Source organism: Bombina bombina, chromosome 6 (assembly GCF_027579735.1).
Source record: "Bombina bombina isolate aBomBom1 chromosome 6, aBomBom1.pri, whole genome shotgun sequence".
Classification (NCBI taxonomy): domain Eukaryota; kingdom Metazoa; phylum Chordata; class Amphibia; order Anura; family Bombinatoridae; genus Bombina; species Bombina bombina.
Genome location: NC_069504.1, coordinates 900,255,069 through 900,270,532, shown reverse-complemented (window position 1 = coordinate 900,270,532; position 15,464 = coordinate 900,255,069). Strand labels below are relative to the sequence as shown.

The following is a 15,464-nucleotide window of genomic DNA, read 5'->3' as shown; positions in this document are numbered from 1 at the left end:
TGGGTGTTAGGTTTAGGATTAGACTTAGGTTTAGGGGTTAATAACTTTAATATAGTGGCGGCGACGTTGGGGGCGGCAGATTAAGGGTTAATAAATATAATGTAGGTGTCGGCGACATTGGGGAAGGCAGATTAGGGGTTAATAAATAGAATGTAGGTGTCGGCGATGTTGGGGGCAGCAGATTAGGGGTTAATACATATACTGTAGGTGGCGGCGGTGTCCGGAGTGGCAGATTAGGGGTTAATAATATAATGCAGGTGTCAGCGATGTCGGGGGAGGCAGATTAGGGGTTAATAAGTGTAAGATTAGGGGTGTTTAGATATGGGGTTCATGTTAGGTGTAGACATAACTTTTATTTCCCCATAGGAATTAATGGGGCTGCGTTAAGGAGTTTTACGCTGCTTTTTTGCAGGTGTAAGACTTTTTTTCAGCCGGCTCTCCCCGTTGATTCCTATGGGGAAATCGTGCATGAGCATGTTACACCAGCTCACCGCTGACTTAAGCAGCGCTGGTATTGGAGTGCGGTAATAAGCAAAATTTTGCTCAACGCTTACTTCTTGTCTTTTAACGACGGGTTTCTGAAAACTCATAATACCAGGGCTGCAGGTAAGTGAGCGGTGAGACAAAACTGCTCGTTAGCACCGCATAGCCTCTAACGCAAAACTCGTAATCTAGGTGTATGTAAAAAAGAATGTTTAGAAGAAATCACATTTTTAGTATGGAGGGGCAGAGAGGTACTAAAATGTTGATATTACAGTGTTCTTTCAAAGTTTTGGCCTTTGAGTATACAGTGAGAGATAAGTAGGACATTGTGTAATTATAGAGAGAGATAAGGTAATGATATCTGCTCTCCCTGCAAGTGTAACCAATTTGATTGGGTTTTGGTTTTAATTAGCAGAAACAGTTATTTCATAAAAAAAAAAAGTTATTGAAATACGTTTTACAATACATTGTCCCTTTAAATAAACTTGTGGTTAAGGTGTTTATACATATAATTGTAGAGGTGTTGTGGCCCTGTTTCTAGCCTATTCTCACAGACTGTGCTTTCTTCCACTTTAGGAAAAGGTCCTGCTGAGGATAATGCATGAACTCCCACAGATACTGGAGAAATATGCGCAGGTAGTCAACAAGAAACGTTTCTCTACATGGGACAAGTTTCTGCAGCATTTAGTGAGTCGAGGTAAGAAGCAAAAGGCCCCTATTAATATTTAGTGCTATAAGAGAATTTACTTTAGGTAGTAGACATACATGCGCAACCCGTAATACAGCATCTAGACAAGTCAGAGTCCATTTTCAACGGTGCAAGCAGTAGGGCATCCAAATGGCTGTACTGACTACACAAACACTAAAGTATATTTAAAATGTGATTTCAAACTTCACTTAGAGACTTTCACATTATGGGCTAGATTACAAGTATAACGATTATTTTTTTATATCTCATGAGTGCTAACTGCACTCAAGGTAAAAAATTAGCCCTTTCAGGTTAGTGCTGGTGTTATAAGTTGAATGTAAAAAGCATGTGACCAAAAGACTCAGGTGCGCTAACTTCAGGACTTCAGATATCGCAACCGTTCTAACTCCCTCTCACCACAGACTTCTATGGGGCGCGCTAAAGAAAGCTTTTTCCTTTTAGTGCTCGTACACTAACCCGAAAGTGCGCTAGATAAACTACGTTTCTTTTTAAATATATATTTCTCTTGTAAGATGTATCGAGTCCACGGATTCATCCATACTTATGGGATATTCTCCTTCCCTACAGGAAGTGGCAGAGAGAGCACCCACAGCAGAGCTGTCCATATAGCTCCCCCCTTAGCTCCACCCCCCAGTCATTCTCTCTGCCTGCTTAACTGCTAGGAAGGGCAAAGTGAGTGTGGTGACAAAAATGTTAAGTTTTTATTTTCTCAAGCAAAAGTTTGTTATTTTAAATGGTACCGGTGTGTACTATTTACTCTCTGGCAGAAAAAGGATGAAGATTTCTGCAAGGAGGATGATGATCTTAGCATTTTGTAACTAAGATCCACTGCTGTTCTCACAAGGGCTGAAGAGTACAGGAAAACTTCAGTTGGGGGAACAGTTTGCAGGCTAAACTGCATTAAGGTATGTTCAGTCTATTTTTTTCTAGACAGACTGTGTTATTTCTAGAAAAGGCTGGCAATATCCCTATGAGGGAAAGGTAAGCTGTATTCAGTAAAAGAGGAATCCAAGCTTGCATAAAGGGCTCATAGTTACTGGTGACACTAATAGTAAAAAAAACGTTTTGGTTTATTACAAATAAAACGTTTTTTGAGGGAATTTAAGGGGTCTTTGTGGCTTGTTTAAGGGTTATTAACCCACATGGCTAGTTTAAGACCCCTCTGAGGAAGCGTTTTTTGTGAAACGTACGTCAGGGGTCCTCTGGGATAAGCTTTGTCTTTCCCCTTTTTTAACTTGCTCACCCTCGTTGGTCTGGTAAATTGCAGCTTTATAATATACTTGGTAAAATTAAACTTAATTTAGCCCTCGGATTGTAAGGGCTTAGTCTATATTTATATTCATGCTGCAAGATACCCTATATGCTGATTTCAGATTAATTTAAAAACTATAGCTCTACCTGGGTGCAGTGTTTTTAATTTTTAGCTCTTGCTAAATGTATGTGTGGTTAAATATATTGACTTAATAAACTTTAGTGTATGAATGGATAAGAAAAACATTTTTTCTAAATAATACAAATCTAGCTCTGACTCTGATAGGGCTCAGTTGGTGAAATTTTTCTCACAGATTTAAGTTACCTATTCTTATTTGTAAGTCTATTTACAATTACTTGTTAGTTGTAGTTTAAGAAACACTCTGTGGTGTTTTTTAGGCCCCGTAACTTCGAGTGAGGTGGGAGGGGCCTATTTTCAGTTGCACAGTTTATTTACCTCAGAAGCATCCAGCTACTTCTCCAGAGATTTCTGCTGTATTTGAGGGCTGTAAAGAGGTTTTTTTCCCCCCACAAATCGTTCCTAAAGGGCAGGTAGGTGCCACAGCAGAGCTGTGGCAAGGTGCTGAACATTATTTTACTGGTTTTGAAGTTTTTTCAATCCGGTTTTTACATTAAGGGGTTAATTGTTTATTTGCATAGTGGTGCAAAGTTACTAAGGCTTTATGATGCTACTGTAAAAATTTTGTTGTGTTTACTGCTTTTTTACACTGTTTTGCAGAGTTTGTGCAGTTTTTTTTCTCTTAAAGGCACAGTACCGTTTTTGTTTAAAGTGTTATTTACTTTGATTAAAGTGTTTTCCAAGCTTGCTTGTTACATTACTAGCCTGTTTAACATGTCTGACACCAAGGAGAATCCTTGTTCTATGTGTTTAGAAGCCATTGTGGAACCCTCTCTTAGAATGTATCCCACTTGCACTGATATGTCTATAAATTATAAAGAGCATATTTTAGCACTTAAAAATATTGCAATAGATGATTCTCAGTTAGAAGGAAATGAGGGTTTAGCATCTAGCTCTCCCCAAGTGTCACAACCAGTAACGCCCGCACAAGTGACACCAAGTACCTCTAGTGCGTCTAATTCATTTACTTTACAAGACATGGCCACAGTTATGAATAAAACCCTCACAGAGGTTTTCTCTAAACTGCCTGGTTTACAAGGAAAGTGTGACAGCTCTGGGTTAAGAACAAATGCTGAGCCGTCTGTCGCTTTATTAGCCGTATCCGATATACCCTCACAATGTTCTGAAGTAGGGGTAAGGGATTTGTTATCTGAGGGAGAGATTTCTGATTCAGGAAAGACGCTCCCTCAGACAGATTCTGATATGACGGCCTTTAAATTTAAGCTTGAACACCTCCGCTTATTGCTCAAGGAGGTATTAGCTACTCTAGACGATTGTGACCCTATAGTGGTCCCAGAGAAATTGTGTAAAATGGAGAGATACTTAGAGGTTCCTGTTTACACTAATGTTTTTCCAGTCCCTAAGAGGATTGTGACTATTGTTACTAAGGAGTGGGATAGACCAGGTATTCCGTTCGCTCCCCCTCCTGTTTTTAAGAAAATGTTTCCCATATCTGACACCATACAGGACTCGTGGCAGACTGTTCCTGAGGTGGAGGGAGCTATTTCTACTCCTGCTAAGCGTACAACTATACCTATCGAAGACAGTTGTGCTTTCATAGATCCTGTGGATAAAAAAATTAGAGGGTCTCCTAAAGAAAATTTTTGTTCATCAAGGTTTTCTTCTCCAACCTATTGCATGCATTGTTCCTGTAACTACTGCAGCTGCTTTCTGGTTTGAGGCTCTAGAAGAGGCTCTTCAGGTGGAGACTCCATTAGAGGATATTATGGATAGAATTAAGGCCCTTAAGTTGGCTAATTCTTTCATTACAGATGCCGCTTTCCAAATGGCTAAATTAGCGGCATAGAATTCAGGTTTTGCCATTTTAGCAAGCAGGGCGTTATGGCTTAAGTCCTGGTCTGCTGATGTGTCATCAAAATCTAAATTGTTGAACATCCCTTTCAAAGGAAAGACCCTATTCGGGCCTGCACTGAAAGAAATTATTTCAGACATCACTGCAGGGAAAGGCCATGTCCTCCCTCAGGATAAAACAAATAAGATGAGGACCAAACAAAATCATTTTAGTTTCTTTCAGAACTTCAAGGGTGGTCCCGCTTCAGCTTCCCCTGCAGCAAAGCAAGAGGGGAATTCTGTTTAATCCAAATCAGTCTGGAGACCTAACCAGGCTTGGAACAAAGGTAAACAGGCCAAGAAGCCTGCTGCTGCCTCTAAGACAGCATGAAGGGGTAGCCCCCGATCCGGGACCAGATCTAGTAAGGGGCAGACTCTCTCTCTTTGCTCAGGCTTGGGCAAGAGATGTTCACGATTCCTGGGCTTTAGAAATTGTGTCCCAAGGATATCTTCTGGACTTCAAAGACTCCCCCCCCCCCCCCCAAGGGGGAGATTTCACATTTCTCAATTGTCTGCAAACCAGACAAAGAGAGAGGCGTTCTTACGCTGTGTAGAAGACCTACATACCATGGGAGTGATCCGCCCAGTTCCAAGAGAAAAGGAACAAGGGCTAGGTTTTTACTCCAACCTGTTTGTGGTTCCCAAAAAAGAGGGAACTTTCAGACCAATCTTGGATCTCAAAATTCTAAACATATTCCTCAGAGTACCATCTTTCAGGATGGAGACTATTCGGACTATTCCTCCTCTGATCCAGGAGGGTCAATATATGACTACCGTGGATTTAAAGGATGCGTATCTACACATCCCTATTCACAGAGATCATCATCAATTCCTCAGATTCGCCTTCTGGACAGGCATTACCAGTTTGTGGCCCTTCCCTTCGGGTTGGCCACGGCTCCCAGAATTTTCACAAAGGTCTCACACGGATATCGTGTTGGCTTTTCTGAGATCTCACGGGTGGAAGGTGAACATAAAAAAAGAGTTCTCTCGTCCCTCTCACAAGAGTTTCCTTCCTAGGGACTCTGATAGACTCGGTAGAAATGAAAATATTTCTGACGGAGGTCAGAAAATCCAAACTTTTAATCACTTGCCGAGCTCTTCATTCCATTCCTCGGCCGTCAGTGGCTCAGTGTATGGAGGTAATCTGACTCATGGTAGCGGCAATGGACATAGTTCCCTATGCCCGCCTACACATCAGACCACTGCAACTATGCATGCTCAAACAGTGGAATGGGGATTATGCAGATTTATCTCCTCAACTGCATCTGGACCAAGAGACCAGAGATTCTCTTCTCTGGTGGTTGTCTCAGGACCACCTGTCTCAGGGAATGTGTTTCCGTAGGCCAGAGTGGCTCATAGTAACGACAGATGCCAGCCTGCTAGGCTGGGGTGCAGTCTGGAAATCCCTGAAAGCACAGGGCTTATGGTCTCGGGAGGAATCTCTCCTCCCGATAAACATTCTAGAACTGAGAGCGATATTCAATGCGCTTCAGGCGTGGCCTCAGCTGCGGCCAAATTCATCAGATTTCAGTCGGACAACATCACGACTGTAGCCTATATCAATCATCAAGGAGGAACACGGAGTTCTCTAGCGATGATGGAGGTAACCAAAGTAATCCGATGGGCGGAGGATCACTCTTGCCATCTCTCAGCAATCCATATCCCAGGGGTAGAGAACTGGGAGGCGGATTTCCTAAGTCGTCAAACTTTTCATCCGGGGGAGTGGGAGCTCCATCCGGAGGTATTTGCCTAGCTGACTCAGCTATGGGCCACACCAGAATTGGATCTGATGGTGTCCCGACAGAACGCCAAACTTCCTCGTTACGGGTCCAGGTCCCGGGATCCCCAGGCGGTACTGATAGATGCTCTAGCACTGCCCTGGTCCTTCAATCTGGCTTATGTATTTCCACCGTTTCCTCTCCTCCCACGTCTGGTTGCCAGAATCAAGCAGGAGAGAGCTTCGGTTATTCTGATAGCGCCTGCGTGGCCACACAGGACTTGGTATGCAGACCTGCTGGACGTAAATGTGATAGTGAAAGACAGCACCTATTTTCCTTCTGGGGCACAGGAAAAGGGTTAGCCAGACCCCAATATGTATCCAAAAGAAGTATTTTTCCAGCCTCCAGTTAAACTTTAAAAAGACCTTTATTCATTTCTTACAGGGTCCATCATATCAACAACGTTTCAAACCTATGCCAGGTTCTTAATCATGATTAAGAACCTGGCATAGGTTTGAAACGTTGTTGATATGATGGACCCTGTAAGAAATGAATAAAGGTCTTTTTAAAGTTTAACTGGAGGCTGGAAAAATACTTCTTTTGGACCTGGTGGACATGTCATCTGTTCCACCGTGGACTCTGCCAATGAGGCAGGACCTTCTAATCCAAGGTCTGTTCAAGCATCCAAATCTAATTTCTCTGCATCTGACTGCTTGGAGATTGAACGCCTGATTCTATCAAAGCGTGGTTTCTCTGAGTCGGTCATTGATACCCTGATTCAGGCTAGAAAGCCTGTTACCAGGAAAATCTATCATAAGATTTGGCGTAAATATCTTTGTTGGTGTGAATCCAAGGGTTACTCATGGAGTAAGATTAGGATTCCTAGAATTTTGTCCTTTCTCCAAGAAGGACTGGAGAAAGGATTATCAGCTAGTTCCTTAAAGGGACAATATCCGTTACACAAACGTCTGGCAGATGTTCCAGACGTTCAAGCATTTAGTCAGGCCTTGGTCAGGATCAAGCCTGTATTTAAACCTGTTGCTCCGCCATGGAGCCTAAACTTGGTTCTTAAAGTTCTTCAAGGGACCTATGCATTCTATAGATATTAAGCTTCTATCTTGGAAAGTTTTGTTTTTAGTAGCTATCTCTTCGGCTCGAAGAGTTTCTGAGTTATCTGCTTTACAGTGTGACTCACCTTACCTAGTTTTCCATTCAGATAAGGTGGTTTTGCGTACCAAACCTGGGTTTCTTTCTAAGGTTGTTTCTAATAGGAATATCAATCAGGAGATTGTTGTTCCTTCTCTGTGTCCTAATCCTTCATCAAAGAAGGAACGTCTGTTGCACAATCTTGATGTGGTTCATGCTTTAAAGTTCTACTTACAAGCAACTAAAGATTTCTGTCAAACATCTTCATTGTTTGTTGTTTATTCTGGTAAACGGAGAGGTCAAAAGGCTATGGCTACCTCTCTTTCCTTTTGGCTGAAAAGTTTCATCCGTTTGGCTTATGAGACTGCTGGCTAGCAGCCTCCTGAAAGAATTACTGCTCATTCTACTAGAGCAGTGGCTTCCACATGGGCTTTTAAAAATGAGGCTTCTGTTGAACAGATTTGTAAGGCGGCGACTTGGTCTTCGCTTCATACTTTTTCCAAATTTTACAGATTTGATACTTTTGCTTCTTCTGAGGCTATTTTTGGGAGAAAGGTTCTACAAGCAGTGGTGCCTTCCGTTAAAGGTACCTGTCTTGTCCCTCCCTTCATCCGTGTCCTAAAGCTTTGGTATTGGTATCCCATAAGTATGGATGAATCCGTGGACTCGATACATCTTACAAGAGAAAACAGAATTTATGCTTACCTGATAAATTTCTTTCTCTTGTGATGTATCGAGTCAACAGCCCGCCCTGTCTATTTAAGACAGGTAGTATATTTTTATTTTAAAAATTTCAGTCACCACTGCACCCTATAGTTTCTCCTTTTTCTTCTTAGTCTTCGGTCGAATGACTGGGGGGTGGAGCTAATGGGGGAGCTATATGGACAGCTCTGCTGTGGGTGTTCTCTCTGCCACTTCCTGTAGGGAAGCAGAATATCCCATAAGTATGGATGAATCCGTGGACTCGATACATCACAAGAGAAAGAAATTTATCAGGTAAGCATAAATTCTGTTTTCTATATATATCTGTAATTTTTTTGTAAAATATATATCTATATCTACATACCTATATGAATATATGCAGATAAAGATAGATATTGTATGTATATATATATATATATATATATATATATATATATTTAAAAAATAAAAAAGAACATTGGACTTTCAAGTATTTATATTAAAACAAAAACATTAAACATATTAAATGTATTAAAACATTCTTTCATATTAGCAAGAGTCCATGAGCTAGTGACGTATGGGATATACATTCCTACCAGGAGGGGCAAAGTTTCCCAAACCTCAAAATGCCTATAAATACACCCCTCACCACACCCACAATTCAGTTTAACGAATAGCCAAGAAGTGGGGTGATAAGAAAGGAGCGAAAGCATCAAAATAAGGAATTGGAATAATTGTGCTTTATACAAAAAAATCATAACCACCACAAAAAAGGGTGGGCCTCATGGACTCTTGCTAATATGAAAGAAATGAATTTATCAGGTAAGTTCTTACATAAATTATGTTTTCTTTCATGTAATTAACAAGAGTCCATGAGCTAGTGACGTATGGGATAATAAATACCTAAGATGTGGAACTTCCACGCAAGAGTCACTAGAGAGGGAGGGATCAAATAAAGACAGCCAATTCCGCTGAAAAATAATAATCCACAACCCAAAAAAAAGTTTTAATCTCAATAATGAAAAAAACTGAAATTATAAGCAGAAGAATCAAACTGAAACAGCTGCCTGAAGTACTTTTCAACCAAAAACTGCTTCAGAAGAAGAAAACACATCAAAATGGTAGAATTTAGTAAAAGTATGCAAAGAAGACCAAGTTGCTGCTTTGCAAATCTGATCAACAGAAGCTTCATTCCTAAACGCCCAGGAAGTAGAAACTGACCTAGTAGAATGAGCCGTAATTCTTTGAGGCGGGGATTTACCCGACTCTACATAAGCATGATGAATCAAAGACTTTAACCAAGACGCCAAAGAAATGGCGGAGGCCTTCTGACCTTTTCTGGACCCAGAAAAGATAACAAATAGACTAGAAGTCTTTCTAAAATCTTTAGTAGCTTCAACATAATATTTCAAAGCTCTTACTACATCCAAAGAATGTAAAGATCTCTCCTTTGAATTCTTAGGATTAGGACACAATGAAGGAACAACAATTTCTCTACTAATGTTGTTAGAATTCACAACCTTAGGTAAAAATTTAAATGAAGTCCACAACACTGCCTTATCCTGATGAAAAATCAGAAAAGGAGATTCACAAGAAAGAGCAGATAACTCAGAAACTCTTCTAGCAGAAGAGATGGCCAAAAGGAACAGAACTTTCCAAGAAAGTAATTTAATGTCCAGAGAATGCATAGGTTCAAACGGAGGAGCTTGTAAAGCCCTCAGAACCAAATTAAGACTCCAAGGAGGAGAGATTGACTTAATGACAGGTTTGATACGAACCAAAGCCTGTACAAAACAATGAATATCAGGAAGATTAGCAATCTTTCTGTGAAAAAGAACAGAAAGAGCAGAGATTTGTCCTTTCAAGGAACTTGCAGACAAACCTTTATCCAAACCATCCTGAAGAAACTGTAAAATTCTAGGAATTCTAAAAGAATGCCAGGAGAATTTATGAGAAGAACACCAAGAAATGTAAGTCTTCCAGACTCGATAATAAATCCTCCTAGACACAGATTTACGAGCCTGTAACATAGTATTAATTACTGAGTCAGAGAAACCTCTATGACTAAGAATCAAGCGTTCAATTTCCATACCTTCAAATTTAATGATTTGAGATCCTGATGGAAAAAAGGGCCTTGAGATAGAAGGTCTGGTCTTAACGGAAGAGTCCAAGGTTGGCAACTGGCCATCCGAATGAGATCCGCATACCAAAACCTGTGAGGCCATGCTGGAGCCACCAGCAGTACAAACGAACGTTCCATTAGAATTTTGGAAATCACTTTTGGAAGAAGAACTAGAGGCGGAAAGATATAGGCAGGATGATAATTCCAAGGAAGCGACAACGCGTCCACTGCCTCTGCCTGAGGATCCCTGGATCTGGACAGATACCTGGGAAGTTTCTTGTTTAGATGAGAGGCCATCAGATCTATTTCTGGAAGTCCCCAGATTTGAACAATCTGAAGAAATACCTCTGGGTGAAGGGACCATTCGCCTGGATGTAACGTCTGGCGACTGAGATAATCTGCTTCCCAATTGTCTACACCTGGGATGTGAATCGCAGAGATTAGATAGGAGCTGGATTCCACCCATACAAGTATCCGAGATACTTCTTTTCATAGCATGGCGTTCCAAAATGTTGATTGGTAATCTCGCCTCCTGAGATTCCCAAACCCCCTGCGCTGTCAGAGATCCCCATACAGCTCCCCAACCTGACAGACTCGCATCTGTTGAGATCACAGTCCAGGTTGGACGAACAAAAGAAGCCTCTTGGACTAAACAATGGTGATCTATCCACCACGTCAGAGAGTGTCCTACATTGGGATTTAAGGATATTAATTGTGATATCTTTGTATAATCCCTGCACCATTGGTTCAGCATACAAAGCTGAAGAGGTCGCATGTGAAAACGAGCAAAGGGGATCGCGTCCGATGCAGCAGTCATAAGACCTAGAATTTCCATGCATAAAGCTACCGAAGGGAATGATTGAGACTGAAGGTTTCGACAGGCTGAAACCAATTTCAGACGTCTCTTTTCTGTTAGAGACAAGGTCATGGACACTGAATCTATTTGAAAACCCAAAAAGGTTACCTGAGTCTGAGGAATCAACAAACTCTTTGATAAATTGATCCTCCAACCATGTCTTTGAAGAAACGACACAAGTTGATTCGTATGAGATTCTGCAGAATGTGAAGACTGAGCAAGTACCAAGATATCGTCCAAATAAGGAAATACCGCAATACCCTGTTCTCTGATTACAGAGAGAAGGGTACGAGGACCTTTGAAAAGATCCTTGGAGCTGTTGCTAGGCCAAACGGAAGGGCCACAAACTGGTAATGCTTGTCTAGAAAAGAGAATCTCAGAAACTGAAAGTGATCTGGATGAATCGGAATATGAAGATATGCATCCAGTAAATCTATTGTGGACATATAATGCCCTTGCTGAACAAAAGGCAGAATAGTCCTTATAGTTACCATTTTGAATGTTGGTATCCTTACATAACGTTCAATATCTTTAGATCCAGAACTGGTCTGAAGGAATTCTCCTTCTTTTGTACAATGAATAGATTTGAGTAAAACCCCAGACCCTGTTCCAGAACTGGAACTGGCACAATTACTCCAGCCAACTCTAGATCTGAAACACATTTCAGAAATGCCTGAGCCTTCACTGGGTTTATTGGAATGCGAGAGAGAAAACATCTCTTCGCAGGCGGCCTTACCTTGAAACCCATTCTGTACCCTTGTGAAACAATGTTCTGAATCCAAAGACTGTGAATCGAATTGATCCAAATGTCTTTGAAAAATCGTAACCTGCCCCCTACCAGCTGTGCTGGAATGAGGGCCACACCTTCATGTGGACGTGGGAGCTGGTTTTGACTTTCTAAAAGGCTTGGATTTATTCCAGATTGGAGAAGGTTTCCAAATAGAAACCGTTCCTTTTAGGGGAAGGGTCAGGCTTCTGTTCCTTATTCTGACGAAAGGAACGAAAACGATTAGCAGCCCTATATTTACCTTTAGATTTTTTTGTCCTGAGGCAAAAAAGTTCCTTTCCCCCCAGTAACAGTTGAAATAATAGAATCCAACTGGGAACCAAATAATTTATTACCTTGGAAAGAAAGAGAAAGCAAAGTTGACTTAGAAGACATATCTGCATTCCAAGTTTTAAGCCATAAAGCTCTTCTAGCTAAAATAGCTAAAGACATATACCTGACATCAACTCTAATGATATCAAAGATGGCATCACAAATAAAGTTATTAGCATGTTGAAGAAGTTTAACAATGCTATGAGTATTATGGTCTGATACTTGTTGTGCTAAAGCCTCCAACCAAAAAGTGGAAGCGGCAGCAACATCAGCCAAAGAAATAGCAGGCCTAAGAAGATTACCTGAACATAAATAAGCTTTCCTTAGAAAGGATTCAATCTTCCTATCTAAAGGATCCTTAAAGGAAGTACTATCTGCCGTAGGAATAGTAGTACGTTTAGCAAGAGTAGAGATAGCCCCATCAACTTTAGGGATTTTGTCCCAAAACTCTAATCTGTCAGATGGCACAGGATACAATTTTTTAAACCTTTGAGGAGTAAATTAAGTACCCAGATTATTCCATTCCCTAGAAATTACTTCAGAAATAGCATCAGGGACAGGAAAAACTTCTGGAATAACTATAGGAGGTTTAAAAACCGAATTTAAACGCTTAGTAGATTTAGTATCAAGAGGACTAGATTCCTCCATCTCTAATGCGATTAAAACTTCTTTAAGTAAAGAGCGAATAAATTCCATTTTAAATAAATATGAAGATTTATCAGTGTCAATATCTGAGACAGAATCCTCTGAACCAGAAAAATCCTCATCAGAAACAGACAAATCAGAATGATGACAGTCATTTAAAAATTCATCTGAAAAATGAGAAGTTTTAAAAGACCTTTTACGTTTACTGGAAGGAGGAATAACAGACATAGCCTTCCTAATAGATTTAGAAACAAATTATTTTATATTAACAGGAACATCCTGAGTATTAGATGTTGAGGGAATAGCAACAGGTAATGGTATATTACTAATGGAAATACTATCTGCATTAGCAAGCTTATCATGACATTCATCACAAACTACAGCCGGAGGAACAGTTACCACAAGTTTACAACAAATGCACTTAACTTTGGTAGAACCAGCATCAGGCAGCGTCTTTCCAGAAGTAGATTCTGATCCAGGGTCAATTTGAGACATCTTGCAATATGTAAAAGAAAAACAACATATAAAGCAAAATGTATCAAATTCCTTAAATGACAGTTTCAGGAATGGGAAAAAAATGCCAATGAACAAGCCTCTAGCAACCAGAAGCAATGAAAAATGAGACTGAAATAATGTGAAAAAAAGGTGGAGACAAGAATGACGCCCACATTTTGTAGCGCCAAAAAAGACGCCCACATTATTGGCGCCTTAAATTTTTTTTGGCGCCAAGAATGACGCCACATCCGGTGACGCTGACATTTTTGGCGCAAAACGTCAAAAAAATGACGCAATCACGAACAACTTCCGGCGTCAAGTATGACGCCGGAAATGATAAAAAAAACTTTTGCGCCAAAAAAGTCCGCGCCAAGAATGACGCAATAAATTGAAGCATTTTCAGCCCCCGCGAGCCTAACAGCCCACAGGGAAAAAAGTCAATTTGAAACAATTTTTAAGGTAAGAAAAAAATTGATTATTCATATGCATTATCCCAAATAATGAAACTGACTGTCTGAAATAAGGAATATTGATCATCCTGAATCAAGGCAAATATAAGTTTAAAGACATATATTTAGAACTTTATATATAAAGTGCCCAACCATAGCTTAGAGTGTCACGAAAAATAAGACTTACCCCAGGACACTCATCTACATATAGTAGATAGCCAAACCAGTACTGAAACGAGAATCAGTAGAGGTAATGGTATATAAGAGTATATCGTCGATCTGAAAAGGGAGGTAAGAGATGAATCTCTACGACCGATAACAGAGAACCTATGAAATAGATCCCGTAGAAGGAGACCATTGAATTCAAATAGGCAATACTCTCTTCACATCCCTCTGACATTCACTGCACTCTGAGAGGAAAACCGGGCTCCAGCCTGCTGGGAAGCACATATCAACGTAGAATCTAGCACAAACTTACTTCACCACCTCCACGGGAGGCAAAGTTTGTAAAACTGAATTGTGGGTGTGGTGAGGGGTGTATTTATAGGCATTTTGAGGTTTGGGAAACTTTGCCCCTCCTGGTAGGAATGTATATCCCATACGTCACTAGCTCATGGACTCTTGCTAATTACATGAAAGAAAATTTTATTGCATATTTGATTAAAAAGGGTTCAAAAGTTTGTGTGGACTGGGTACACATCCCATGACCCTGCAACATGCTCAGCCCTGGGTGCTCACTGGCACTCACATGAAGCTGTGCTGTCCCCAGAGCCACAGGCAGTTAACCCCAGACAGGTTTGGGTGCAAGAACTATATATAAAATTACAAAACAAATTAATACAACACACAGAGAAAACCCAGCACTCACTTACAAGCTCTCGGCTAAGATTAAAAGCAAAAATTGAAGGGTTAGTAACCGCATCTGACCAAATAGGACAAGCCCAGGTACCACGTCAAGCTCCCTTCCAAAACCTGGGACCCTAAAACAGCCACACAATGCAAGCTCTCAATCCAACAAACTGGGAACAAGTGAAGGGTGCACAGGCTTATGTAAGCACCCCAGACACGGAAAGGAACTGCACTCTCATACTGGACTGGGTACACATCCCATGACCCGGCAAAATGCTCAGCCCTGGGTGCTAACTGGCACTCACAGGAAGCTGTGCTGTCCCCAGAGTCACAGGCAGTTAACCCCAGACAGGTCTGGGTGCAAGAACCATAGGGAAAATTGCAAAACAAATTAATACAACACACAGAGAAAGTCCAGCACTCACTTACAAGCTCTCAGCTAAGATTTAAAGCAAAAATGTATACCTATGTGTAGATATGTGTAAATATGTATGTATGTGTGTACATATGAACACATAAATACACACATTTACACAAAATATACACACATACTCAGATTTAGACATATATATATATATATATCCCTTTTTAACCCTTTTAAAACATTTTTATCAATATAAATGTGTATGTTTGAGTGTACTACTTATTTTAATGTGTTTTCAATGTGTTTTGCCCAACTTGTTTATTAACCCTTACACTTTACTTCAGGTCTCAGGTTGAACTAACTCTTCTAGGGCTATTTGGGCTTTTGCTCGAGCACAACCCATAACTTTAAAATTGTAATATCAGCGGTATTTAGCACGGTCGCAATATCCATTGTACAAAAGTATAGAGTGAGCTAGAGCGATGTCGATCACACTAAGGGGCCTATTTATTATGTGTCTGTCCGACATAATCCGATCAGCGGATTATGTCCGACAGACCTCGCTGAATGCGGAGAACAATACGCTCTCCACATTCAGCATTGCACC

At 40.6% G+C, this 15,464-nt stretch overlaps 1 protein-coding gene across 1 annotated transcript in view; it reads left to right on the top strand.

Moving 5' to 3' along the window:
• Positions 1 to 15,464, top strand: part of IQCH (IQ motif containing H) — a 369,607-nt gene that overhangs the window by 226,912 nt on the left and 127,231 nt on the right. The window contains exon 15 of the mRNA XM_053719577.1: positions 1,060 to 1,180. Within this exon, the coding sequence (XP_053575552.1) occupies positions 1,060 to 1,180 (121 nt within the window). The remainder of the gene's footprint in view (positions 1 to 1,059; positions 1,181 to 15,464) is intronic.